This window comes from Lotus japonicus, chromosome 5 (genome assembly GCF_012489685.1).
Source record: "Lotus japonicus ecotype B-129 chromosome 5, LjGifu_v1.2".
Classification (NCBI taxonomy): Eukaryota; Viridiplantae; Streptophyta; class Magnoliopsida; order Fabales; family Fabaceae; genus Lotus; species Lotus japonicus.
Window position 1 is genome coordinate 54071239 of NC_080045.1, and position 27334 is coordinate 54098572.

Here is a 27334-nt window from a genome sequence, read left to right on the forward strand (position 1 = left end):
CTTTTGTTTCATTTTCTGTTATACATTTGTATAGTAAGTAGTTCAAAAGTGTTGTTCATTGGTCAGAATTTATGATTTTGAAAGTAACACATTTGTATAGTAGTTCAAAAGTGTTTCATTTTCTTTTTACACATAACTGATAGCTGCTGTCAAGTTCTTTTAAATGTCTCAGTTTCTTCATTATTTTGGGCCATCACTTATTGTCATGCTCAAGGAATTTCAGTTTCAGAACTGAATTGAGAGCTGGTTTTAAATTTGCCCAAGGCAATGGGAGAAATTGGCTAGTTTTAAGTTGTCAGATTCGCATAAATGGTCTGTGGTGAAGCTCATGGGTTGAAACTTGGATTTGTTTTAATCTGAATTTTCTTTGCATTGTATGAACTTTCATGTTTAGGAGTTCATGATGCAGTGAGATTCTCATAAATGTTGCATAATGCTTAAACAATGACTAATTGTCTCCTGAGGGCGTCCCTGCTACTGTAGGTGGACAGACATCGTCAAATTACATGGACTGGTACAGCATGGTATCTCATCGGTTCATCATCCCGGATACAAAGAGGGCGGAACTCAGTGCCGTTGTAAGTATGAAAACTATTTTCTTTTACACTTGCGATTTTGTGTATGTCATTTACTAACATGTGTATTTATTTATTTTCAGGCTGCTCTGCGTAGGGGTGTGGATTTGCTTGAGCAGTCACTCGAGGTTGATGATGCTCCCTCAGTAGACTCAGTCTCCCGCACTTTAGTTGATCGGGCACTCGAGGTCTTCCGAAACTTGGCCGGGACCCAAGGCGTTGCTTTTGCTGCTGAGAGACTAGGCGTCAGAGCCAGAGTTAGAGGCAGGGCAGGCGGTAGAGGAGGGGAAGGTCATAGGGGTAGGGGAGGCCGTAGGGGTAGGGGATAGTGACTAGCTTTGACATTATGTTTAGTACTTTTATGAGTTTCTGAGTTTGGCTTTGACATTATTGTAGTACTTTTATGAGTTTCTGATCACGTTATTATTTCATAATTTATGAGTTTTATGATCACCGGTACTTTTATTTCATAATTTCTGAGTTTAGTTTTTCAATTAAGAAATTGTAGCAGGTGATATTCTGGTACAACATCAGTTTTTAGACATTATAAGTTTCACTTTCCGAAACCTTTCAGAACATAAAGTTCCAAAACCTTACAAATAAGGGGTGGCAAATCTACATTTTTACTGTTTCGGAATATAAATCACCAGAATCATTCAGAACATAAAGTTCCGAAATTAAAGGTGCACAAGTCTGCCACCCTGCCACCCTGCCACCATGACTTCTCCCACACTCCTCCACCTATCCTACTACTCTACTGATTTATTACTACCCTCCTCCACCACCAACCCTCTCTACTTCTCTCTCTCTTTATTCTTCCTGCCTTCTTCCCAACCACCATCATTGCACCACCACCACCACCACAAGACACCACCACCACCATTTCACCATTGTTCCATTGTGCCACCACCATTGTTCCATTGTGCCACCAAGTTCCAGATCTTCAAGTTTCAAGGTTGTTGGTTGGTAAGTTCTCTTTCTCTCCCACCAGATTTACATACAAATGATTAAATTTCCCACCACATTTTTTATTTTAATGTATGTTCTTTATTTCTGTACCGTGCTTCATCTCTGCACATATGTTTCAAAACTTATAGTTCCAAGAGGTTTCAAAACTTAAACTGCCGAATGGCTTTGGAACATAAACTGCCGAATTTCTTTGGAACATAAACTGCCGAAACTATATAATTAAACCAGTGGCAGTGGCATTTTGCAGGCAGATGACAGACCCATTCATTTTTGATGAAGTAGGGCTGCTTCAAGCTGCATATGATGCATATGATGCTGGGAATGTTGAGCCTACAAGTATCACTCCGTTTGTGCCACCAACTATAAGTGTGGATGCCACACATTTATTTACAACTGATCAGGTATTAATTGAATATAGTATGACAGTATTGTTTAGCGAATCTGAAGTGATAAATATGATATGTCTTACTTTCGAACAGATATTTGATACACGTGATGACCTTTTGAATTGGGTTCGGAATGTTGGAAAGGAGAATGGATACGAGATAGTGATCGAAAGGTCCAACAAAGGAACAAAAGGCGGAGCTATAAAAGTTATTTTGTTGTGCGGGAGGAATGGTGTGTACGTGCCCTACAAAGACCCGAAAACGTTCAAGTACAACACCACCGGATCAAAAAAGTGCAATTGTCCTTTTACACTAAAAGGACAACCTACGGAGGGTGATAGAAATTGGTGGCTGAAAGTCATGTGGGGGAAGCACAACCATGAACCAGCTAGATCACTAGTTGGCCACTCCTACGTTGGTCGACTAACGGGGGAGGAGAAGGGGCGGTTGTCAACTATGCATAAGTCTTGGGTTGCACCGAGACACATTCTACTGGCTTTGAAGGAACAAAATCCAGGTAACTTGACTACAATCACTCAAGTGTACACTTGCTGCAAAACAATCAAGAAAGAAGCACAAGGACCATTGACAGAAATGCAATTTTTGATGAAGAAGCTGACAGAAGCCAACTATGTTCACTTTGAAAGACAAGCTGACGATTCAGATGTCATTAGAGATGTTTTCTGGGCTCATCCTGATGCTATCAAACTCTTCAACACATTCCCTCATGTGGTCGTCATGGATTGCACGTATAAGACAAATAAATACCGGATCCCCTTGCTTGAAATGGTTGGCTTGACTTCTACTGGTAAGACTTTCTCCATAGCATTTTGCTACATGACTCAAGAGCGCACACATGACTATGTTTGGGCCTTGGACTGCATGAAGTCTCTGCTTGCCGACCATGTCAGATTACCTGGTGTTATTGTCACTGACAAAGAATTGGCTTTAATGAATGCTGTTTTGCAAACTTTTCCCACCTCTTGCAATTTATTATGTTTGTTCCACATAAAGAAGGCTGTTGAGGCAAAGTGCAAATTGTGGGTTGCCAAAGACGATTTCAAAGATATAGTAATGGAGCAATTGACAGATTTGGTGAATGCGGAAACAGAGCAACAATATGAGAAGGAATGGAGGAACATGTGTGCCATGTGTAAAGATCACCCAAAGTTCACAAAGTACATTTCTGAGACATGGTTAACTCACAAGGAGAAGTTTGTGAAGGCATGGACAAACAATGTGATGCATTTTGGAAACACAACAAGTAACAAGTAATACACACAGTTTATTACTTGTGATATGTTTTACATTTGTTAAACGACTTCATTTATTGTTTCATGTTTGAAAATGGGTAATTCAGAGTTACAATGTTTGTATGCAGGGCTGAAAGTGCACATGCAGCCTTCAAGAAGATGCTAAGGAACAGCAAGGGTAACTTGTGCGATTCATGGGATGCAGTGGATAGGTTGACAACTGTGAGGCACAATGAAATTATAGCATCTTTTGAGCGCAACATTAACATTGTAGAGCACCGTTTCAAGTCTAAAATGTATGTGAATGTAAAGGGGTTCGTGGCTGAAAAAGCCCTTCAGCTCATGCACGATGAACAAAACAGAGGGTGGGGTCAGGATGAGGTATGTGGTTGCTTGATGAAAGTCACTCATGGACTACCTTGCGCTTGTGCACTTCAGAGTTATGCTTCAATTCCGTATAAGGCAGTGGATCCGTTCTGGAAGATACTTTCTTGGGAACAAGTGCCTGTTCCGGATAGACAAACCTCAAACCGTGGAGACATTCAGTATGACATTGAGGCCTTGGTTGCTCATTACAATACTCTGGATGATGCAGGCCAAAGTATGCTGAGGAGGAAGGTTAAAGAGTTGTATTGTCCTCAGAGTAGTTCACTATGTCCTCCTGAAGTGAAGATAAAAACCAAGCAGTCATCCAAAGCCAAGGGGAGTAAGCCACCTACATGTGAACCAATAGGATCCTTGAGGCGGGAGCCTTCACATTGGGAACTTAATGAGAGCAACGCAACACCTACGCTTGCCAAATGTCCTCCACCAACTATACGGTCCAGGAATCGTTCATCACAAGCTAGTAAGTCAAAGAACAAGAATTCTATCGGGAAGTCTCCACCCCCCAGCATCTACTTGGGGTACTTGCCATCTTTTTTCCTACCATATATAGATGAAGTGATAGATGTTGATGGAGATGGTAATTGTGGCTATAGAGTGGTCGCTGCATTGCTGGGACATCCGAAAGGGCAGAATGGTTGGCATTCGATTAGGGAAAAGTTGATGGAAGAACTCGAACGGCATCAGTATTTATATAACACCATGTGGGGTTTTGATATAGTTCAGGCCTTGCACTTTCGTCTCACCCTCCCTCATGATCAGATGGCCACTAACGACAAATGGATGCACTTACCGGAGATGGGGTATCTCATTGCTACAAGGTTTCATGTGGTATTTATCTCCATTTCGGAAAAATCAAGTTACACTTACCTTCCATTGATAGGCGCCCCACCAGAGGTACACACAGTTATAGCTGTTGGTCATGTGCCCAACCACTATGTACATGTATATCTTTTGTTATGTACCCTAATTTATTTTTATTGCTAGATAATTTATGTTAGTTATCTATTTTTATTGTTATACTCTCTCAAATGTAGCTTAAGTTGTTGCATGGACATCCTATTCCGTATATTGCTCCCCAATGGCCATACAACGTCCTACCACCCACGACCGAATGGATTAACCCATATCAAGACCGTATGGCCAGATTTGCGCTTGAACACACTGCTTGGAGGGCTGCTATTGGTGGACCTCTTGTTCCAAATGTGAATGACTACATAGACATCACAAAAGACTAATGATTGATGTTTGTAAATTGGTGTCAATGAATGAGATTTATGTAAATTTTCCTATGTTCAAGACTATGTTTAAGACCTCTAATTATTAATTTAAGGTATTTTGATTCATAATGTGGTTCAATTGCTTTATTTGTGTATCTTCATTGCTTCTCATTGAGGTGTTTCTGGTTTGTGTTCTGCTACTGTGTGTGCATCTGTTAAACAGGTTCCGGAAGTTTATCTACCGAAACTTATTTTGATTGGTTTCGAATCTTAATGATCCGAATCTTAAAAAACCAACGTTTGCTGTGAATAATAGTTTCGGGAGTTAATCTTCTGAAATAGTGTTGGTTTCGGAACTTTATCTTTTAAACATAACATATTTCGGAAGATTATGTTTCGAAGGGTACTCCTGGCATTTATTTTAAAATGCTGGGTGACAAATCTAATACTTGGAGTGGGAAATCCAAATCTCGAAGAATTGTTGCAAATTTGCTGTCTGCTCGTTTCTGTTTGTTGATAAACACAAAATTTGGTACGAACTTGCTCAACTCTCTCTAGTCGGATTCACTGATTGGCAACACATTCTTCTCAGGTCAGATTTCAAATTCTCCTTGTATGTCTTTCTCTTCATTTTCAATTTCTTCCCTGTGAACATTCCTTTACCCTTTGGAAATTGATGCTTGGTTCTATGGCAATAAAGCTCCAATCTTTGGCACATCCTAGTAGATTCCTCAAATGGGTATCTCTCTCTTCAAACAGTATTGAACATATTTCAGAAACCATAGGAATTGTAAAGCCCAATGTTTCATCTGAATTCGACCAAAATATTAACTTTTTGAGTAAAAAGCTTGCCCCAGATAACTTAATCCGGGTTTTGAACCATACTAGTGATTTGAACTCAGCAGTGGAGATTTTCAAATGGGCTTCTCGCCAGAAGAGTTTTCGCCACACTGCCAATACATATTTTCAGATGATTTTGAAACTGGGTATTGCTGGGAATGTTGTGGAGATGGGCCATTTTTGTCAGAGAATGGTGAAGGACAGAGTCCCGGGTGCCGAAGAAGCTCTTGTGTCATTGATTCACTCATTTGTCGAGCACCGTAGGGTTGAAGAAGCCATCGCGGTGTTAGGGAGCATGAATTTGGGTGGTTATAAGCCCCCACTTGAAGTTTTTAATGCTTTATTGGGTGCCCTTGTGGAAGGAAGTGGAGATTTTCAAAATGCCTTGTTTGTTTATAAGGAGATGGTGAAGGCAGGAATCCTGCCCACAGTTGACACTTTGAACTATTTGTTGGAGGTTTTGTTCGTTACCGATCGTGTTGACTTGGCTTTGGATCAATTTAGAAGAATGAACAATAAAGGATGTAGTCCAAATAGTAAGACCTTTGAGATTGTCATAAAGGGTCTCGTCGAAAATGGTCGAGTGGATGAATCTGTTTCTGTTTTAGAGCAAATGCTCAAACTCAATTGTCAACCAGAATTGAGTTTTTATACCTGCACCATACCTCTCTTTTGCAGGGAAGATAAAGTAGAGGAGGGAGTACGATTGTTTAAAATGATGAAAGATTCTGATTTTGTGCCAGATTCTTTCATTTATGAGGTTCTAGTTCGGTGCTTGTGCAAAAACTTGCAATTAGATCCCGCTGTATCCTTGATAAATGAGATAATAGAACATGGCATACATCTGAAACATGAGGTTTTTGTGGATATGGTAAATTGCTTCTGTGAATTAGGGAAGATAGATGAGGCTATAGTGTTTTTAGAAGATAAACAAGTTCATGAAACTGCTCCTTTCAATGCATTGCTTGAAGCTTGCTGCAATGCTGGTGAAGTTCTGGTAGCAAATGTTCTGCTTGAGAAAATGTCTGAGAGAAACATAGCTGATTGTCAATCTTGGAATATTCTCATCAGGTGGCTTTGCGAGAATGGGAAGACTAAGAAAGCATATATACTTCTTGCAAGAATGATCAGATCCTCAGTTATTCTTGACCATGAGACATATTCTGCTCTTGTAGTTGGCAACTGTAGATTGAGCAGATATGTAGAAGCAATGCAACTATTTCATCAAATTTATGCCAGATGCTGGCTATTAGATTTTGCCTCTTATTCTGAACTAGTTGGTGGCCTCTGTGACATCGAACATTGTCAAGATGCCATTGAAGTGTTTTACTATATGTCAATGAAGAAATGCTCTCTTCATTCCTTATCCTTCTACAAGTTGGTAAAATGTGTATGTGACTCAGGACAGGTCAACAAAGCCATAAGAATATGGCAATTAGCTTATTATTGTGGTATTTCTTGCTGCATTGCCACTTGCACTACTGTCATGCGTGAGTTGTCTAAATCGGGCAAGGCAAAAGATCTGTTAGCATTCCTCTCGCAAATGTTAATTATGGGCAGCAATCTTGACGTGGAATCACATTGTATCCTTATTAGTAGCATGAGTAAGCAAAATCATGTAAAGGAATGTGTTTTGTTGTTCAATATGATGGTCAATGAAGGTCTCATACCTGATCCAGACATATTATTTGATCAACTATCATTCATAGCCAACCGTTCTCAGTTATCCATGATTTATAGTGCGATTGAAAAACTTTCTGATTGTGAAGTTTTGGATTCAGCAATATATAACTTACTGATAACTGGCCTGTGGAAAGAGGGTAAGGAATGTGAGGCTCATCGATTACTGGATTTGATGTTAGAAAAGGGTTGGCTTCCTGATACAACCACTCATAAGTTGTTGATTGGATCCGATGTTAGAGGTGGAAGGAGTCAAGCAATATTGTTTGATAATTCTACGTTACAAGACTCTGTTAGCAATATACTTGCAGAAGGCTTTGGAGATTCATGAAACTTAACCATTCCATGAGAAGAATCTTGATTGCTTAACACGCTGCTTCTATTGATTGGTGCTCTGTCCATCAACGATTGTTTATTCAGCACCTAGTATTTTAGCAGTGAAAATTATTGTCATACACCAGATATTCTTTCAGGGGATGCAGCTGGCAGATGTTAGCTTTGTCAAATTTGTTCCCCATCAGTGTACTTGGTAAGATGTGGACTAACTTCTACGATTTGAATATCTATTCACTTGTAGGATAGATTTACGATTTTCTTACAAATCTATATGGCATGCATGCTTTGTTGATGAAATTAAATGATCTCAAAGTGTGTTTGGCTATCCATTTGCACTTGCATAAGTTCAAACGGATAACCAAAGACCCCCAAAGTCAGTCAAGAGTTTATTTTGTTGCATTTTTCGCTTATTACAAGCTGATGCTAACCATAGCTGCAGTTCAAGAGGGTTTAGATTCTTTTCGACAACACATGCATAATTAAAAGCATGATCTTCTATTTTCTTCTTTTGTTGATTTGCAGGAACTAACCTCGTTGGTTTATATTTGGCAGATGGCTTGCATTCTCCAATAAATATGATAAATTTACAACGCTACCAAGTGCTATTTAAAAGAGAATATTTTTGGGTTGTTGCTGCCATTTTGGTTTACTGCCTTTTACCTTATTCAGGGTTTTGCCCCAAGCTATATTCTTATTCTTTATGCCTAGTGGATATTAGCTGAAGGGGATGAGAAGATTGCTTTCAAATTGCTATCAAGCTTCTGTTGTTTGTTGATTCAAGCTTATGTATATTAGCATGTCAAGTTGACCATTGCTCATCGGTCACCGTACACACCTTTCAGCGATATAACCTATAGGGAGAGACATACAAGAGGGATGTATTGGTTCCATTGACAACACCATGGATAATATATATCTTATAGCCAACTCTGAGCTCTTTCCGGTAGCTAGTCTCGCCTCGGGTATTCTTTCCTCCCATCCATCATTCCAACAACGCATTCAATAGCATAGCTAATGGCTCACCCTATCTTTGCATCACAATTGTTGGAGGAGGTTTATCAGTCATTGAAAGCCCTGTTGCACCTTGTCGCACCACAAGTCTTTGCCTTGCCAAACGTAGCTCAACCATTTTTGTGAGCACCAAGAGCAGGAATAGCTAGTAAAACTACTTTTTAAAAGGATTACATCTGAAACTGTATATGTTCTTCATTTATAAAATATGCTATGATTTTACTTGATTGCATGACAGTGCTCTGTTTGATGCTATATCCATCATTTTCTTTTCCTGCATAGTCCATATGATCAATCGAGACATTGAAAGCAACTCAATCAATTTGCTGAGCAAAACGATCTACAGAAAAGAAGGAATGAGATGATAGGGGTCGAGCAAGTAACACAAAGAGACGCTGATGGGTTCCCAAGCCACAGTGCCTGATTTCATTATTTTATTAGCTTAATTGTTTTGGCCCATTAGATGAATCACAATCCCAATTACCGGACTACAATGCAGTATCTACAAATACAAATACCACTTCTTTTCTCTATCTCTCTTTCTGTCACATAACATCAATTGCTTATCCCTTAAAAAAAACATCTATCACTTATCTCTCTTATTTTCTTATCTCACTTTAGGCACCAAACTTTATTGATAATAAGATGCCTTGAAAGAAAAACAGTCATCATTTTATTTCCACTAATGATTCAAAGACCACTACACAATCCATGCACCTCCGGATTTTCTTTTCTCTCTATCTCTTTCTTCTGATCACATCACATTACAAATCAAAACTTGTATCTTCTCTCTCTAGTGGTCCAATCCTCTTATCCTCTTATTCTCATAAAGGTCATTAGGAAGTTGTAATGATGTGAAAGAATGACTTGAAGGAACAGCACAACAATGAGTATTTTTCCATAATTGCTAACAATTCCAGGAGAAAGTACTCATGATCACAAGACTCAAAATGGTGAAAAAACATGTCTCATCCAGACAAACAAGATGTCACGGAGACACTTTTACCAATAATAGCAAAACTAAATATCAAGTGTGCCGAATGAGGATCTGCTGGTTTTCATTTTTCAACAGTTTATTTGGAAGATGGCCACCTCACACGAAACCCAACAGCTAGGTAAGCATAATTGCATAAATCTAACATAAACTTGAAAACTAAAAATATTTACATTTCTATGCAATATTGGGTGGTCAATCACTCAATCATGACACTTCAATGGCCCAAGTCTAATATATTCCTAATGGAAAAGAGTGTTCATAAATCTAACCAATCAAAAAATTAGTAGACATTTCAAAGAATGACACTGGTAGCCAAAGAAAAGGGGAAAGACAAATGAGGGAGGGAATGTATAAGATTGGACTAGCATCTGATCTGATACTCTTTTTGGTAATACCAAGTATCCGACAGCCAGCCGGGAGCCAAATCATTCTTCATAGGAATCAAATATCTAACTAAATGTTTAATTAGCTCATATATCTATCAGGGACTTGTTGCTATTTCATATACTCTAATAGAAAAAACAATAACAATGTGCATAACATAGTTACAGCCAAGCACTTGAAATACAATTGAATTGCATAATCACATCAGTATGGAAGCTTTACAATGGAATGTAATATGAAATCTGAGAAAAACATCCCCAAACAGGTCAGACAAATTTGTTCTCTTACTCAGAATTCCACAGTACTACTAACTCTGGAAACCACTAGCCTTGTCCATCTGCATTCAAACCATGTGAAACAACTTGTTCATGATTTTAAGCAAAAACAAACAAAAATTCAAGTGAAAAACTAGCTAGCACTACCACCAATCAATCAAAGAATTACAAAGTTTCCCCAACCTTGGTTAATCTGAATTGTTTCCACAGTATCAAGAGTTCATGTTGTAGAAGTAACATGATCAAATATCCTGCCATGACAACCTCTTACTCGTTCCAAATCTTGTTCACACTTCCCTAATCTTCCATCATCATCACCAACAATGTCAACAATCTCATCCTTCACGATAACAGCATTCCCACTAGCCCCATTTTTGTGCTGCTGCTGCTGCTGCAAAGACAAAACCTCAGAAGGAAGAACCTTAACCTTAGCCTGCTCTCCATTGAAACCATCAAAGTTCTCATGTTTACACTCAACCTTGTGATCCAGTTCAAAATCCCTCGACCCAGAAACCTCAATGGAAACCTCCTCAAGCTGCCTAAGCTTCTGAACCTCGCAGTAGTGATCCAACGCCTCCTTGACCCTCTTCCGCGCCGCCGTGGACTCCTTGACGGCCCTGTCAGCCCTGCTAGTGGCGATGAAGAGCGTCTTGGCCATGGAAGCTGCAGCGATCTTGGAAGCGCAGAGGAGGACGCGGGCGAGGTTTTTGTCAATAGGGGATTCAGGGACAGGGAAGAAGGTGAAGTTGGGCTTGGAGCAGGGAGGGCAGAGGAAGGGGGTAGGAGGAGGGGGCGGAGAAGGGAGGCAGCGGAGGTGGGTGAGGGAGGAGCACTTGACACAGGAGATGAATCGGTGCGCGGCGGCGGAGGAGGTGGCGGAGAGAGGGTGGTCGAAGAATTCGAAGCAGTAGGGGCAGAATGAGGAAGGGTGGAGGCGGAGGACGCAGGAGGTGCAGACGCGGCGATCGGCGCCGCGGAGGAGGATGCGGTGGAGAAGCCACCGGTCCTTCCGGCGGCAGTTGACGCATTCCCCTTTGACGACCTTGTCGCTGGGGAAATTCATGGGATTGCAATGGAAGGGTTTTCACTTTTCTAGGGTTTGGTTGAACAGAAGAAGAAGAAGAAGAGGAGGAAGATGATGGAGAATTTGTAACGGAAATCTCAGTGATCCGATTTGGTCTCAATTTTGCTTGTTTGTTTGTAGAAAGAAATCAATCACTCTTTTTAGCTCACTCTAGTCTCATATTTGTGAGATTTATATGGATCCCTTGAGTTAGAGAGACTTTTTTATTTTCCCTATGCTTAGGAAAACAAACAAAACAAAAGAAAAGGGAAATCTTAAGGAATGACACAAATGGTGAATGTGCATTTCCTTAAGGGATTTCGCCGAGGCTTCTGGTCCGGGTTTGATTTTCTCTGAGGTAAAAAATTACATTTGTGGCCATGGACATTACAACCGTATCCCGAGCCAGATTAGTCACGTTGAGTCATTTTCCCTCGTGGAGACGGGTGACCAAATGACAAAAAGAAAAGAGAATTCCACTTCCCTCACATTTATTCCAATACTAATTATATTTGTAAAATCTGAAAAGACCGTTAAGAAAGTGTGTTGTTCAAATTCAAACCCCCCTTGCGCACTTTTAAGTTTTAAAGTGCGATAGAAATACACCTTGAAAGTGCGACCAATAACTCACTTTAAAGTGCGTAAGTAATGCACATTGAAAGTGCGTTTAACTGCAAAAAAAAAACACAAATTGAAAATGACAATGGGTTGATGTTGGGCGACGCGGCAGAAAAAAGGAGAGATGAGAAGATGAAAGTTGAGTATATGATGGTTATGAAAATGGGTATGAGTATGGGTGGTGGTGATGTTGGTGACGGAAGAAGAACGAAAGAAGAAGGAAGAAAGAGGAAAGAGGAGAGAGAATGTAAGGGTGAGGTGGTGGAAAATTGTTTTTTTTTTTCTTTTTCATTAAGGACATTTTAGTATTTTTCGCACTTTAGGGGGTTGAATACATATGATGGGGCTTTGAATAATAATTCCCAAACAAAAACACAACTAAGGAAGAGATAAAGAGTCCTTCAAGAGAAGGATCTCCGGCTCCGGGAGGGGAGCCTCCATGATGCAACTACAGGAGACAACAGATCGACACTCAATTTAGCAAGCAAGTCAGCATGAGCGTTAAAATCCCAATTCCCGATAGGACATTAGTTTTAATGCCTTGCCGACTTGTTTTGGTACTATCCTTTATATAAAAAAATGTCTAAAATACTCTTAAAATTTAATTTCATCTCTAACATATCCCTTCTCCTAGCATTGAACAACCTCTCCACCATCATCCTTTTTTTTTTATCTCTTACCATCCTTCGTCTTTCTTCATCCTCTTCTTTTCTGCGTTTAAGCATTTCGGTGTGAAATTTTCCGCAGTGCAAAACGAAGGTGAGTTGTGTTTTTTCACACTTGATAACTGTGAACCTTTTCATTTTTTCACTAATATTCATCCATCCTAGCTCTGATTACATACAAACACAAATCTACGAGTACCTACATGAAAAACTCTCTTTGAGATCTATTGTTCTGCCTCCAGTACTTGAGGAGGTTCAGGAGGATCTTCTCGCCTCTATACCCTTGGCGTCGGAGGCTTCAGATCAAGCTAGTGGAGGGCGTTACTTCACGCGATCGAAAAAGACCTGGCTTGTTGGTAAAGTCTTGGGACTAGAGTTTGAGGGGAATGACATTGATGCTATTCGAGGTCTGGAAAAGGTATACGAGGAACACTTTATGTCTTGATTTATTTTGTTCCTATAAGGTTATGCTTGTATAGTCTTAGGGTCTTCTTTTTGGCTTGTATCCCTTGGCTTGGTCTGAATTGCTCTGTTATTTACTGTCAAGCTGCCTCGTTTTTAGTGGGGTTGTACTCTCTCCTTAAGGGTTTTGTCCTTAAGGGTTTTTTTGTGGATAATAATATATAATCCTTTATATTTCAAAAAAAAAAAAAAACTAACTTGTGTGATTCTTTCCCCTAATTTGCAAAAGGGTGAGAGTTAGAGCAAGAGTGGAATACATGTACCATACACCAACTCCAAATGCATTTTCAAAGAATTTATTGAAATAAGCAAAAGAAAACACAACAAAAGGATTGGATTGTATTTTAGAAAATTCTCATAAAAGCCAGTTGCAAGGTTTGACCTACTCATATTTATCAACTGTGTTGCACTTTGTTTGTTCCAGACTAAGGCCCCGTTTGGAAAAACAGCTTAATTAAGCACTTATGGTCATAAGCGCTTATGACATAAGCGCTTATTCATAAGCTATTTTTAAAAATTTATTGAAATAAATTAAAATTAAGTTGTATATAAGCATAAGCTGTTTTTCATAAGCTATCCTGAGTAGCTTATGAAAATAAGCTAAAAATAGCTTATGGTAGGCCATAAGCTATTTGCATAAGCCCTCCCAAACACTGACATAAGAGCTTATGCTGTCAGATAAGCTCAAATAAGCTCTTCCAAACTCGGCCTAAAGAGATCTCAAAGCAAAGAGGATTAAACTTCATAGATTCGTAACATAACTACAAGTGCTACAGTATTGTACCTACCCCTGCAAAATAAATATCGAATTCTAAATAACTACAAGGCTTTGCATATTGCATAACTTAAACAGTAATCCTATTTATTTATTTTCCAGTCCCTTCAGATGAGCTGTTAGATGCATTATACAGATCCCCCTTAGCCACACCAATCCTTGGCTGAAACTGTGCTAACAAAATCAAAAGAGAAAATAAATTAGTTCAGGATTCAGCAGAGCAATCTGAACTGTTCAGTTTTCCATCAAAGAAAAGTAAGAGGGGGTGGGGGCAGAAGGTTTACTGCCAAATCCAACATAAAATCAGTTATGTACAGTTCTAAGAAGATGACACTTACTGTGTACAGCTCTACAATTATTCCTTGCATGTAGATTTGTTGTGGCCTAGTCCCTTGCAACGACTGCAATGTAGTTCACGCTTGACTATGTTTTGAGATACATATCTCTTTGTAGCTGGTCGACCAGGTGGTCTTCGGGTGAAAGGAGGTGTTACAGTTACCACAGGCTGAGAATCTTTTGATTCAGGCACAGCCATAATTGGGATCGGATTTACACGCTCTGAGTAGGTTAATCTGTAGCTCTCAGTTGTACAGTATCTGGAGCAATAATCATAGACACACTGGCCAATCCCAACAATGACTGCAATGGCATGGCAGCACGGGACGCCAGTCAACTGCCATGTTTTGCAACTACATTCCCACCTATCAATATCAACCACCTCAGTTGGGGTGTCACCGCAAACCTCATATGTGCTACCGGTCGATAGTATAACTTGAAGTGGATGACTTTTTTGACTTTCCCTTTTAAGCTTCTCCTCCATGGATGGACTCAGTCTAGTCTCCCATTGATCAGATGCCGCCTTTCTGGCAATAATCAACTCCAAAAGCTTGCCCATAATAACATCAACCATTTGCGTTATTGGCAATTCATCTGCATCTGCGGCCCAATTGTAGAACAGCTCCCCAAAGTTTGCGGTCATGTGATTATACCTAGTGCCCTGAAAAAGTGAATTCGTCCAGTATTGCGGTTCGCTTTGTATGATCCAATCGTAAGCTTCTGTGGAAATCCTCTTAATGCTTTCCAGACAGTTTTGAAAGCCTTCTGGTTTGGATGCATAGGCAGCAGCATATAAATCCTCAATCATGAGTCGCTTTACCTCATGAGAATACTGCTCTTTCAAGTCTCTAAAAAGTTGCTCAGTTAAGTATCGCAGGCAGTATGCATGAAATGAACCTTCAAATATCTCAGGAATTGAATTTTTAAGCCCATTCTCTATGTCTGCTACGAATGTTATGGGACATGATGTAGACAGCACTGATTTAAGTTGAAGCAAGAACCAATGCCAGCTATCATCAGATTCAACATCAACAATGGCAAAGGCAACGGGAAATACACCATCATCTGCATCAGCAGCTGTTGCTGCTAACAAAGCCCCTTGGTATTTTGACCTCAATGGGATGCTATCGAGGAAAATGAGTGGTCGGCAACCTTGTTGGAAGCCATACAACGAAGCATGAAATGATACAAAGAGACGATCGAAGCTTGAGTCTTCCTTTGTAGTGTACACAGCTAGACTTCCAGGATTAAACTCCATTAACTTTTCACAAAAGAGAGGTAACAGACTATATGCGTCTTTATAAGAACCCTGAAGCTGCTCCTTTGCAATCTCTTTCCCACGCCATGCCTGAAAGTAATTAAGTTGAATTCCATATTCTTGCTTGATGTCATTGACAATGTCCTTCGGCTTGTAATTTGGACAATCTCTCAACTTCTCTTTTATTATACTGGCCACCCAACTCCTAGTTGCTTGATGCCCTGTTGTTCCAAAAGCCCCTTCACAAGTATGAGTAGGATTCATTTTTTTGATACATATCAACTGAGTAGTTGACAACCTTGATGCATGAATTCTCCAAGGGCAACCTTCTGCTTTGCATTTAACTGTTACACGATGGCTATCATTTTTTTTATATTTAAAGGCAAATTGATGAGCAATGGCATATTTACGCAGTGATTCTCGAAATTCATGCACACCGCTGAACCTTTGACCCACACCAGTGATAGTATTCTGCCATTGCTGCGCCCCTTTAGCATACTTCTCATCATTTGAGGAGAGAGCGAAAGTGGGGGAGACTTCAAGAGGAATGTCCATATCAATATCAGGTTGATTGGTATCGTGAGCAACATCAAGTAGAGCATCAGAAGCAACATGATTTTCATTGGTATTGACTGGTTCTGCTGCTTCAGACAAGGTTGTTCTGCTTGACCTGAAAGTCCGAGAACACCAAAATTAAGCTCTAGAAAGCCCCATAAAATAACAACAATGAGATTTTAGCTTAGAAACAAGAAAACTACCTACTGGCAGGCATGTTCGAAACCTCAATGGCAAGTGCCTCTTCAAGAAGGATATAGATATCAACAGTACTTGAATCTTGATGAAACTTAGCCATTCGTTGCAAATCCTTGTCATTGGAAATTGTAATGAGAGTCTTCTTGTTCCCGGGAAGGAAATACTTGATAGACATGGCACAGAGATTGATATTAAACATCTCTGCTACTTCCGCCTTGAAGTCATTAAAGTTCATTTGGTTATCAATGTCGATAGCATGAGCATCGCCGCCTTTATAGGACAAACAACCATCTTGCCCAGTTTCAAACTTGCCTCCTGACTGACAAATTGCAATTATCTTCACAGCAGCCATGACCTGGCACAGGACAAGAAGATACTTATCAACTAAGTACCAAATTGGAAAAACATTCCAGGAATAATTACGACAAAAAGCGCAAAAAACATTCGTATTTTGACTTTTAGACTTTTTTTTGGTAAGCAAAATATATTGATAGGGAGCACAAGGGGTGCCCCAACCCAAATTACACACCATTCAATCTATTAAGCATTAAACAAAAGCACAGACAAAAAAAATTCCCAACAAATGAATTACTAACCACCCCAGCAGAAAAACACATAGTCAATTCAAGTTTGGACTAGATATGCGGCAGCCAATGTGCCAGGCACAAGCACAGCGACCCCACACAAAGACTCGCACCTCCCCATGAATTGCCATGTCCACTGCCGCACAGACTCAATGCCACTCAACAACACAGAACTTCACAACTGCAACTACACTGATGAAATCTAAATTCAGGTATTACAATGACTGAATACACATTACCGGATTCGTTTTCCATTCGAAAAGAGAGCTGTTGAACCCCTCCATTTTAGACTTAATCCCGTACCAAGACCGCCATTGAATCATATCCAAAACATTTTAATCATTTAGCACATTTAATGGCAGATGCAGATATTCACTATAGCCTTCCTAACATGCATTCCTCTCCTTCCAAAATCAAGTCATCATTAAGCATGACAGTGCAAGATAACTAACAAGTTAACATTCAACCTTCTTCTATAGTTTTCCACTACAATAACATCACAGAAATTTGAAAAAAAAAACCAAAATTGATTTTTTTCATTTGGTCAGTGCAATTTGTACACACATGGGAGGTGAAATAGGGATAAAATTGCTGATAAACTAATAACAACATGCCATTACCCCAAAAAAGCACAAAAATTTAGAGACCCAATAGCCTGAAAGAGAGAAAAAAGTTGGTTTTGCTGCCATTAGGATTCAGAAAGTTATTGATCATCATCATTCATCAATCACAGTGTAAACCCTAAAAATCAGAAAATTGAATGAAGAACAACGGAAACAAACCTGATTGATTGCCAGAAAAAGGAATTGGAGGTAGCTAATCCTGAAACAGATTGTATTGTATGTTGAGGTCGGTTTTGAGGTTCAGAAATTGATGGTCGGTAGAGTGCATGCGTTCATGTTTGGTTTGTTGCTGCTGAAAAGAAACCAGAGAGATAAATATGAAACAAAAGAAGACCAGGAAGAAAATTTAATTATTTATTAGTTTGTTTTTTTATTAGGTCCAACTTAATTATGTATTTATTTATTGACCCAAAAGTCCTGCTCCCATTTTTTTGACCAAAACTATATACTAGACACTAGACATTGGGCTTTTTGCATATGAGAACAATGCCCATTTCATTTTATTTTTGGTGTGTTAAACAAAAAAAGATTTTTGACCATATAAAAACATAAAAAGATTTTTTTATTAGAAGGAGAAAAACATGACATTTTATTCACAACCTAAAAAATATTATTTAAATTTAGAGAAGAACTGAAGTTGCTTAATTTTTTTTTTTGAAATTAAAGTTGCTTAATTTTTAAAAGTAGAGAGATTTGATTGTCTAAAAAAAAAACTAAGGAAACGAAAATCACATAAAGCTTAAACTAACAAGACAAAAATGCAATTCTTTGAATAGAAAGTGGGTGTGTTTATGCATGATTTCACCATGAGGTTATATGATAAAAAAATGAAAAAAAATCATCAAAATGTGTTAGTTATCCGTTATCATTTTCTTTTTGTTTAATATCCAAATGAGTTCATAGATAACTTTTATTAGAGAATTCAAGGATTAATACAACCTCCTTCCCAAATGCAATGTTGCCCAGGAATTGAGACACAGTTGGTCCAAACAATCTAACCTTTGACTGGATTAGAGACTAGGGAAATTGGATGTGATGGATAAGATGCTTAAGGAAGCGTTTATTAGGATGTTTTGTTCTCTTCGCTCAGAAGCCAATCCATTTAGGTTTTACATCATATTTTTTTACTGGTTCTGTTAGCCTGAGTATGCATGCTTGTTCTTCATTTTCTTATTTATGTGTGCATTGCTACAACAGTCTTAGAAATTTATTCTCATATATTATAAGTGTCATTTGGTAACCCTTTGGGTAGAAAAAAAACCTCTACTCAAGTCGCTTTATATAGTAATGGATTATCACCACTTCTAAGAATGAAAATTACTTTTCACTTTTGCAAAACCGCTTCGATGCCTCTCAATTTATTTTTTATAAAAAATATTTTATAACTCCTTTATTTTAAAAGTAATTTTTTTTAATCTTTCCTGCCGTTCCCATTTAAAACCCTTAAATGAAACAAGTGAATTGACGCACTAGTTCAGCACTACATCCCTTAAGCACATGGTTGAAGATTCAATTTCCAAATCTTGTGAATAGAAAAAAAAACTCACTGGTTAGCGCATACTGCTTAATGCGGTGATGTCGAGCGGTGGATTAGTCTCACGACTATCGATGTGGGGATACCTTAGCCAACACCAAAAGAAAAACCCCATCTAAATCGATGCCAATTGAATAGGCCAAAGGAAAGTTTTAGAATAAGAATGAGTTGAGGGATGAATCTGAAAAAAGAAAAAAAAATACAGGATGAAAACATGCTTTGCACAGCACCTCAATAATGGAGAGTGACAAGCCTAATTTTCCCACATAATGCCATAAAAGGGCATTTATACCATAAAACTTACAAATGCTAGATATTATCCGTATATGATATCAATCTTGCATCATCTCAAAATTAACCATTTCTCCCTTTCTATATGAGGAGGGAAAAAGAAAAGGAGTTACAATATAGTGCTAGTTTTTTGTGTCATAAGCAGCTATGTTCTGGGGTTCACATTCAGGACTAAACAAACGAACCAGCAAAGCTGTGCTTGAGCTCATAGTTACAGCTCCACACGCTGCCCAACGAAGACTCCGAGGAACTGTAATTCGAGGACCTGCATGAACAACAAAGCAAAAATTTGAGGAACTGTCTACTAACAAGAAATGAATAACAGATACATGATAGTAGATGGTATAAGAAAACAGAGGTTAAAAATTATAAGGTATACATATATTATACATGATTTTTCAAAAGTAGCAACTTATAGAAATTCATGTAGAACAAGCAAGAAGCAAGGGCAAAAGTAGAACGAACCGTAATGCAATCGGCAAAGGATCCAAAATCCTAATGCTCCACCAACACTACAAATTCCAGCTGTGTGTCTCATCAACCTCGAACAAGGTTTTGCATCAGACCTCATGACCTCACCCTCAGAAAGCCCTAGGAAACCCCTCAACGACATCGTGTAGTTACCTGATACGATACGGTTCATCGTTAACACCTTAACATGTACAAAAGAAAGATTGATTACTTAAATCAATAAGCACATCAAAGGGTCACTTAGTATCAATGTGTTTGTGATTGAAATGCAAGGAAGCAAAAATAAAATCATGAAGATTGAACTGAGACATTTCATCGAACAGTTAGAGGGCAAGTTAGAAGTAGCAATTATAGAGCTGATGTAAAAGGAATATCAAACTGAACGGGGTAATGAATCGTGTAGCAAGTGCACAGCACAGTGTAGTTCTTCTCATACTAGCTAGCACACAACTCCAGAGCATGCCATTTGCAGAATAATGAAAAATCATCAGTGAATATTGGGATCTATGGAAAGTAGATAAGTGAATATAAGACATAGGGATAAGAGACAAGGTCATTACTGGTTTGGTGTTCAAGGTGGCGGCGCGACGGTCACGGCGGCCGGTGCGATAGAGATGATGACGGCAAACAACCGGGAGAGGCAAGAAGGTGCAGCTCGCAGAGGGAGAAAGAGTACAGGTGAAGTGGGATACTGATACGAGTCACAAACATATTAGGATTTAGTTTTTTGTTATTTTATTTTTAATTTTAATTGAAATTGCGACCTGTTATGAGGGAGAAAATTTATTTATGTTTTAATTAAAATTGAAAATGAACATATGTTCAAAATAAAAATTGAATAGCCTAAATGGTACTTAATGAATTAAAATTTCTTAAATCCTGAGTTCAAATTCTACTAGCATCTTAATATAAAAAAATAAAAATTGAAAATAATATCTTACGTGCATGATATAATTGAAATATTGAATGCATGTATAAAACACTCACAATGCATTACAAGAATGAAATTTATGTGCCCTTGTCTAAACCATTTAGAATAAATATTTTGTGACCAAACATATATCATATATGTCTATTTTAAAGTAAAGTGCTAACATAGAAATAGAAATAATAATTAAGTAAAGTATGGTAGGAGTTGGCACGTAGAAACTAGAAAGGGCGTGGCTTATTGGTGACAATAAGATAAAGTATGGCATCGCTTTTAACATCGCAGCAGATATTTTATTTTTATTTATAAATTTATAAGTCTTCGACACCAACAAGTTTTCAATACCATTGTATGGACCTGAAGAGAAGTGTGTCCACTGTTCTTACTTACCTTCCTGTTTTTCCCATCAACTCAGCTTGCTTTCCTAACTAGTACTCTCTCAGCTGCACCAGCACCAGCACCAGCACCATCTGTAGTATCTACAAGGTTTGATGTTTGTTATATTTTCAATCTTTAATTAATCATATATATAGTCACCTAAAAAAAATAAAGAAACTTTCATCATATGATCATCATATATAGTGAGTTCAATCCAGTTGATTCCTCTGATTTTTTGTTTTAAATTTCTGATGAAAATTTGACCTGTAGTACTATATTTTTGCTCTGGTTCTGTTTTGATTTTTTGTTTGTTGTTGATGATGATTATGTTGAGTTGTACCCAGTTGTTTTCTCTTCAGTTATATGGTTTCTCCAGATTTCAACTGGTCATGTTTTTTGTGTAACCATGTTTCATCTCCTGTTTGGCAATTCTTTTTATTTTTCCGCATCTTGTCGAATATTCCTCATATTCCACCAAGAGTCTTCATGTATTGTTAAAAAAGAAACTTTTTTATATTTATAATTTATGGGCTAAACGAAGGTAGAAATAACTTACATATGGATAAAGACTACATAGTACAAGGAAATTGGTCTTCTCAATTTAGATTCCACTTATAGGAAGTAATTTAGGATGCATCAATCTCACTACTAATGTTGGTTATGGAGTTTGTTGATGAAGATCTTATTTTGACCAAATCTGGAACAGGTGTATTCTGTTCTTGTGTGCTTTTTCTTTTGTATATATAAAAAATTACCCTTAGAAGAGACCATATCCAAACTCATCAAAGTGTTAGTACGAGGAAATTATTATTTTTTGTTAAGTGGAAACCTTGAAAAGGCATAATTGAATATCTGCAGAGCCAGAGAATATTTTTTATGATACCATCTTTCTTGTTGATTTGATTAAATACTAGTTTATCTGTGATTCTGTTCCATTTCCTTCCCAGTTTATTGGTTGCTGCCTTTTATGTAAAATTGAGAGTTTGGGATATTTGGCTCCAGTTAATTTCTTCTTATACTGTTTTACAGATTTTCCCTATGGGGAACAAGTACTTGTGGCTGGTTTTCTGTTTGTGGGCTTTAACATGCTCACTTCTTCCTTCTTCCTCCTGTGGACTTATGCGAATTGGGTTGAAGAAAAAACCTCTAGATCTTCATAGTATTAAAGCAGCTAGAATGGAAAGAGAAAAGCTATTTGGAAGACCTGTGTTGGGTGCATATGATCAGAATGTTGGTAAGCGAACCGAAACTGATGATGGCTTAGTACCATTGAAGAATTATTTGGATGCGCAATATTATGGAGAGATTGCAATTGGCACACCCCCACAGACCTTTGATGTCATATTTGATACCGGTAGCTCAAACCTCTGGGTTCCATCATCAAAGTGCTACTTTTCTGTGAGTTCAACTTAACTCCTTTGTCTACAGTCTACACTCTTTCATCAATATGTGCATATTTGTGTATCCTATTGACTAATATTCTCTTACAGATTGCCTGCTACACCCATCATTGGTACAAGTCAAAGAAATCTAAAACATATACCAAAAATGGTAATGCCAGCTTCTCATTATTCATTTTCATTACATGGTAGATGCTGACAGTAATTTTCATTGTTCTGTATGTTATATATATGCCATGTAATATGACCAAATTTGCTTTCTACTTGCCAATCAGGAACATCAGCTACAATAAGATATGGATCTGGAGGAATATCTGGTTTTTTCAGTCAAGATAACGTTAAAGTTGGTAATATTGTTGTCAAGGATCAGGTGAGTGCTTCTCTAGTACAGTTATCCATGTAGCAAATCTTAGAGACTTTCTATTGACTAATATCCTTTTAAATGCAGGATTTTATCGAGGCTACCCGAGAAGGAAGTATTTCCTTTGTGTTAGCGAAGTTTGATGGATTATTTGGGCTTGGGTTCCAGGAGATCTCAGTTGGGAATGCTGTGCCAGTATGGTATGTTTCAACCTATCTGTTATGAATCTGCTATCTCAAAAGCTTAACATGCTAGGTGAAGAATATGGATACTTTTATATTAAATCTCTTAAACTATCCTTTGCATATGATTTCCATGTCAAAATTAAGTTTGGTGAGTCTTTTATGTCCTTTAATTTACTGATCCATTAGAAATTTCAGGTACAATATGGTGGAACAAAATCTTGTGAGTGAGCAGGTGTTCTCTTTCTGGCTCAACGGGGATCCAAAAGCCAAAAAGGGCGGTGAGCTAGTTTTTGGTGGTGCTGATCCAAAGCACTTCAAAGGAAATCATACTTATGTTCCTGTTACTAGAAAAGGTTACTGGCAGGTTAGCAAAGCAAAATTTAGTTTGATCAGGAACTCTTTTTAAATGTTCACTGCAGAAAAGCTTAATGTAACTATTTTCTTTCTCAGATTGAAATGGGAGATTTTTTCGTTGGAGGTTTCTCAACAGGTGAATTCATTGTTTTTCAACAAAAATAGTTTTTTTTTTCAGGAATTACTGAGTAATAAGGGAGTGATTTAGTGGTTGAAAAGATTTAAGATATGGTATCAGGAGCAAACTTGAATTGCGTTCCCCCCCTTTCATACTTTAGTGTTTTTTAAAGAAATGTGATCTATGCACAGAGTTTACTTCTAGATATTCTCTCTTTTAGTAGCTGTAATCTTTGATTATGAAGTGCATCATTGTTATTTGTAGGTTTTTGTGAAGGTGGCTGTGCTGCTATTGTGGACTCAGGAACATCTTTGCTTGCTGGTCCAACTGTATGCGCTTACATCTTTACGAATATTTCTTACTCATAGCTTTTCATTCGTAATTTTTATCGACTGAATTAATTTCAGACTGTTGTGACTGAAATTAACCATGCTATTGGAGCTGAAGGAGTTCTGAGTGTAGAATGTAAGGAAATTGTTGTTGAATATGGAGAGTTGATTTGGGATCTTTTGGTATCAGGGGTAAGTTCTCGGTCCACTCTCAAAAGTTTTTCTTTTTGCTCTGGCCTTTCCTCTTCTGCAAATTTACTCCTGGATCTAGATGAGAGTTTAATCTTGATTTGCAGGTACGACCTGATGATGTATGCTCACAAGTTGGTTTATGTTTTGCCAAGAGGGATCAACCTAAGAGGTCAGGAAGTCAATGATTTTTCCCCTTTTTAAATGACTATTTATATTTATCGAACTTCTGTATGCCTTTATCATTATATTTAATTCTATGCACTTCAATGGGTAATGTTGGACGGAAGCTTCATAATTCTGATTAGATATTTAGATGCATGAGATTTCTCTAAGAAGAAATGAAGGTAAAATAAGTTGTTAGTTCCTCAATATGGTCAATATTTGGTTTTAGCATCGGATTTTCTAACGCCTAATTTTGGTTATCATTTTCTGAAATAGTATCATTTTAGACCTCAATATTAACAAAACAATGGATCAAACCATACAAAAAAAAGGTGTTGCCAATACTAAACATTTGTGGTACCTCCACTTGTTCATTACAGTTTTCAAACATACATTAGTTTGCATTAAAATTCAAAAAAAGCAGGTGCCTGGGACTCAAGTTTCAAAAATTAGGGACAAAAGTGGAGTGTTTTAAAAATCAGTGATTAAAATCAAATGTTGACCATTTTACAAGGACTAAGCATATTTTGCTCATGAAAAATCTGTCAATGAACTTCCATTACCCTTCTTTGTTTACAATCACTAGTTTTTAATTTCTTCTTTTGCCACTGGGAGTGTTGAGGTTTATTCTAGCTTTTATTACTATCATATTTTGGCTGTAACACTACTAAATTTACTTTGCATCCTAATATTTTACAGCGTCGGGATAGAGATGGTGACTGAAAAGGAACAGAAAGAGTTGACAGCTAAAGATACTGCTTTATGTAGTTCCTGTCAAATGCTTGTAGTTTGGATCCAGAATCAACTGAAACGAAAGTCAACCAAGGAGAGAGTATTCAGCTATGTAAATCAGGCAAGTCTTTTGAGTCATCATGTCCAGTAACCTAAGTTGTTTAGATTTATATCATTCTCTGATGTGCTGATATATATATATATTTTTTAATTTGATCGTTTGCAGCTTTGCGAGAGCTTGCCAAGTCCAAATGGAGAGTCGGTAGTAGACTGTAATAGTATTTCTCAGTTGCCAAACATTACTTTTACTATTGGAAATAAACTTTTCACCCTAGCTCCTGAGCAGGTCAGCATTTCAAATTTTGATACAATATGGATTAAGTCTAACTCTACCTCAGCTTTCAGGGTAGACTTAGGCCTAACCCGAATTACAAGACCTACTATTATAATTTATATCCCAAGTCTAACACTCCCTCTTTTTTCTTTTGGGTCCTGAAAATACTTTGTACTTTCAGTATATTTTGAAAACTGGAGAAGGCATTGCAGAAGTTTGCCTTAGTGGGTTTATTGCTTTTGACATTCCTCCTCCACGGGGTCCTCTCTGGTATGTTACTCATATAACGTTCATCAATTTATATCATATATGCATACACTAGCATAGTGCAGAACAAGCAACCATGCATGAAATGAATTTTATCTCATGTTCTAAGCTTGGTCTTTCTTTTTACCCCTTCATTTCCTGATATTGCTGTCATTATCTGGCTGAAGGATTCTTGGCGATGTTTTCATGAGGGTATATCACACCATCTTTGACTATGGGAATCTCCGAGTTGGTTTTGCTGAAGCTTCCTAATGAGATCTCCGGGAGATTATGTAGGGACTATATTTGATGAACTTGTTAGTGTGTTGTAAATATTAAATAAGCTCTTCTTGTAACTACTATGATGCTGGTTCACTTTATCGATGATACATAAATGTACTCATATAGGTTAAACCATCCACGTTGCAGTATTGACTGCTTGTACTTGAAGGCATCTTTTTCATTTGTTGCCTTGTTGAACCGTAGTTGATAAACTCTTTGATATGGATCAATTTTCTGCTCTATTTAGATTCTGTAGCTATTGAGAGTTTGCCAATGGAGGTGAATATCGTTACTGACACTATATGCCAAAAGCAACCCGCTCGTAAAAGAATAAGGAAAATACTAAAGGAAGAAACATTTTTTCCTTGAGAAGCTACCGCGAAAATATACATTTTTTTTCCTGGACTGTGATTGCCATGCCCAGAGTATACCTAAACTTCTGCTGGTACGAACATTCAATGGACCCTTAATGCAATCTAATCTCTCGAAGAAAATGTGAATGTGTGTGAATTACATGGGTCTACTCTAACAATCAAACTCCTTATTCATTTTGATAATCTTGGAGCCCCTTTTCTATTTGCTAACATAGTGTTTCATTTTAGGATGAAGCATCTTGGTGAGACTTAGTAACCAATACAGAACTTCAAGTATTACATGTTCCATCTGGCCACCATTTAAGTGATCTTCTTGCCTGACCCTTTATCTTCACCATGACACCAGTGGCGGATCCAGGACCCGGGGTTCAAATTTTTCAAATGAACACATCAGTAAAAATATAATTAAAAATAACTTTAATATGTTTATACATTAGAAACTATATAAGTCATAATTATGCAAATATGTGAGTTTTTGGTGCAAATAGGTGCAAAACATAGTCTACTAGTATAATTTAAAATTTTCAGGAGTTCAAAAAAAATTATATAGGAAATTAAGTGCAATTTTTTTTGTTCAGGGATGAACACCCTCACTTATATGTACGTCCGCCCCTGAATGACACTACTTTCTTAAACTTAAGATTCGTGTAGTTGATCCCTTCATCAAATAAAGACATTTGTTGGGAGAGACATATAACCGTTTCTTGAACAGATGACAACATCTGTCACATACCAAAAAGAATTGATCTAGGGAGTATATATTGGTTTACTCAATAAATCTAGTACACAATTGTAATTCATATTTTCAATTTTGAAAAATATTCCATTTAGTTGATTGGGATTGAAGATTCAAACATCTCTTCTAGGTTGGATGTTTGTTATTTCCAATAATGATATCAAGCAAAATTATGGCGTAGTTGGAAGTTGTCTTTAAAATGTCGACCTAAAGATCCAAACTACAATAAAACAAAATCCAAATGGATACATCAAATTCAATACTATATGGTTTGGTTTGAGTTACAACTGGTGTTTAGTTTAGCTTTATAAGAGCCATGATCAATTCTGCCCTTATTTTTAATGTGCATCCTTTTTCCTTTTCAATAATCTATTTGCACATTGATTCTCAATCAGCCATAATAAATGAAAAAAGAACAAACCTCAATCTTCTTTGAAAAAGCTACTAGCACTTAACAGACTTAAACAAACAGATACATGA

The 27334-nt window shown here is 37.7% G+C and overlaps 5 protein-coding genes and 1 pseudogene across 9 annotated transcripts; 3 read left to right on the plus strand and 3 right to left on the minus strand.

The window, feature by feature from the left end:
* Nucleotides 1–27334, plus strand: part of LOC130719796 (WAT1-related protein At1g09380-like) — a 93682-nt pseudogene that overhangs the window by 62383 nt on the left and 3965 nt on the right.
* LOC130720064 (pentatricopeptide repeat-containing protein At1g63330-like) lies at nucleotides 5250–8886 on the plus strand. 2 transcript variants are annotated; one of them, XM_057570648.1, is made up of 2 exons: nucleotides 5250–7836; nucleotides 8166–8886. In XM_057570648.1, the coding sequence occupies exon 1, from the start codon at nucleotides 5464–5466 to the stop codon at nucleotides 7636–7638; it is 2175 nt and encodes a 724-aa protein (XP_057426631.1). In that variant the 5' UTR covers nucleotides 5250–5463; the 3' UTR covers nucleotides 7639–7836; nucleotides 8166–8886. The 2 variants fall into 2 exon arrangements, with proteins under 2 accessions (XP_057426631.1, XP_057426630.1); XM_057570647.1 differs by having other exon boundaries at nucleotides 8196–8886.
* On the minus strand, nucleotides 10157–11558 carry LOC130720069 (uncharacterized). Its single transcript, XM_057570655.1, has 2 exons — nucleotides 10494–11558; nucleotides 10157–10372 (listed from the first exon to the last, which is right to left on the minus strand). Exon 1 carries the CDS (start codon nucleotides 11371–11373, stop codon nucleotides 10531–10533), a length of 843 nt encoding a protein of 280 aa, XP_057426638.1. The 5' UTR covers nucleotides 11374–11558; the 3' UTR covers nucleotides 10157–10372; nucleotides 10494–10530.
* LOC130720062 (uncharacterized) lies at nucleotides 13837–17767 on the minus strand. 3 transcript variants are annotated; one of them, XM_057570645.1, is made up of 5 exons: nucleotides 17607–17767; nucleotides 16837–17011; nucleotides 16246–16595; nucleotides 14232–16157; nucleotides 13837–14062 (listed from the first exon to the last, which is right to left on the minus strand). In XM_057570645.1, the coding sequence occupies exons 2-4, from the start codon at nucleotides 16855–16857 to the stop codon at nucleotides 14249–14251; spliced, it is 2280 nt and encodes a 759-aa protein (XP_057426628.1). In that variant the 5' UTR covers nucleotides 16858–17011; nucleotides 17607–17767; the 3' UTR covers nucleotides 13837–14062; nucleotides 14232–14248. The 3 variants fall into 3 exon arrangements, with proteins under 3 accessions (XP_057426628.1, XP_057426627.1, XP_057426629.1); XM_057570644.1 differs by having other exon boundaries at nucleotides 13837–14067; nucleotides 17607–17766; XM_057570646.1 differs by lacking the exon at nucleotides 16837–17011 and having other exon boundaries at nucleotides 13837–14067; nucleotides 17607–17766.
* LOC130720075 (uncharacterized) lies at nucleotides 19182–20460 on the minus strand. Of its 2 annotated transcripts, none has more exons than XM_057570674.1 (3): nucleotides 20304–20460; nucleotides 19738–19896; nucleotides 19182–19537 (listed from the first exon to the last, which is right to left on the minus strand). In XM_057570674.1, exons 2-3 carry the CDS (start codon nucleotides 19883–19885, stop codon nucleotides 19395–19397), a joined length of 291 nt encoding a protein of 96 aa, XP_057426657.1. In that variant the 5' UTR covers nucleotides 19886–19896; nucleotides 20304–20460; the 3' UTR covers nucleotides 19182–19394. The 2 variants fall into 2 exon arrangements, with proteins under 2 accessions (XP_057426657.1, XP_057426656.1); XM_057570673.1 differs by having other exon boundaries at nucleotides 19738–19924; nucleotides 20304–20450.
* LOC130720065 (aspartic proteinase-like) lies at nucleotides 20996–25986 on the plus strand. Its single transcript, XM_057570650.1, has 14 exons — nucleotides 20996–21157; nucleotides 22079–22447; nucleotides 22540–22600; nucleotides 22725–22819; nucleotides 22898–23010; nucleotides 23191–23359; nucleotides 23446–23485; nucleotides 23732–23796; nucleotides 23875–23988; nucleotides 24093–24157; nucleotides 24850–25003; nucleotides 25109–25228; nucleotides 25398–25486; nucleotides 25651–25986. The coding sequence occupies exons 2-14, from the start codon at nucleotides 22088–22090 to the stop codon at nucleotides 25733–25735; spliced, it is 1530 nt and encodes a 509-aa protein (XP_057426633.1). The 5' UTR covers nucleotides 20996–21157; nucleotides 22079–22087; the 3' UTR covers nucleotides 25736–25986.

Bases quoted from the DNA above. Each gene is read 5' to 3' on its own strand.
- LOC130720064 (XM_057570648.1), top strand. From the start codon at position 5,464: ATGCTTGGTTCTATGGCAATAAAGCTCCAATCTTTGGCACATCCTAGT.
- LOC130720069 (XM_057570655.1), bottom strand. From the start codon at position 11,373: ATGAATTTCCCCAGCGACAAGGTCGTCAAAGGGGAATGCGTCAACTGC.
- LOC130720062 (XM_057570645.1), bottom strand. From the start codon at position 16,857: ATGTGTTTTTCTGCTGGGGTG. The intron at 16,596-16,836 runs GTTAGTAATTCA...GTCCTGTGCCAG, and splicing joins TGTGTTTTTCTGCTGGGGTG to GTCATGGCTGCTGTGAAGAT. The intron at 16,158-16,245 runs GTAGTTTTCTTG...TCGGACTTTCAG, and splicing joins TCGAACATGCCTGCCAGTAG to GTCAAGCAGAACAACCTTGT.
- LOC130720075 (XM_057570673.1), bottom strand. From the start codon at position 19,915: ATGAACCGTATCGTATCAGGTAACTACACGATGTCGTTGAGGGGTTTC. The intron at 19,538-19,737 runs GTTCGTTCTACT...TTGTTCATGCAG, and splicing joins CCTTTGCCGATTGCATTACG to GTCCTCGAATTACAGTTCCT.
- LOC130720065 (XM_057570650.1), top strand. From the start codon at position 22,088: ATGGGGAACAAGTACTTGTGGCTGGTTTTCTGTTTGTGGGCTTTAACA. The intron at 23,486-23,731 runs GTGAATTCATTG...TGTTATTTGTAG, and splicing joins CGTTGGAGGTTTCTCAACAG to GTTTTTGTGAAGGTGGCTGT. The intron at 25,004-25,108 runs GCAAGTCTTTTG...GATCGTTTGCAG, and splicing joins TATTCAGCTATGTAAATCAG to CTTTGCGAGAGCTTGCCAAG.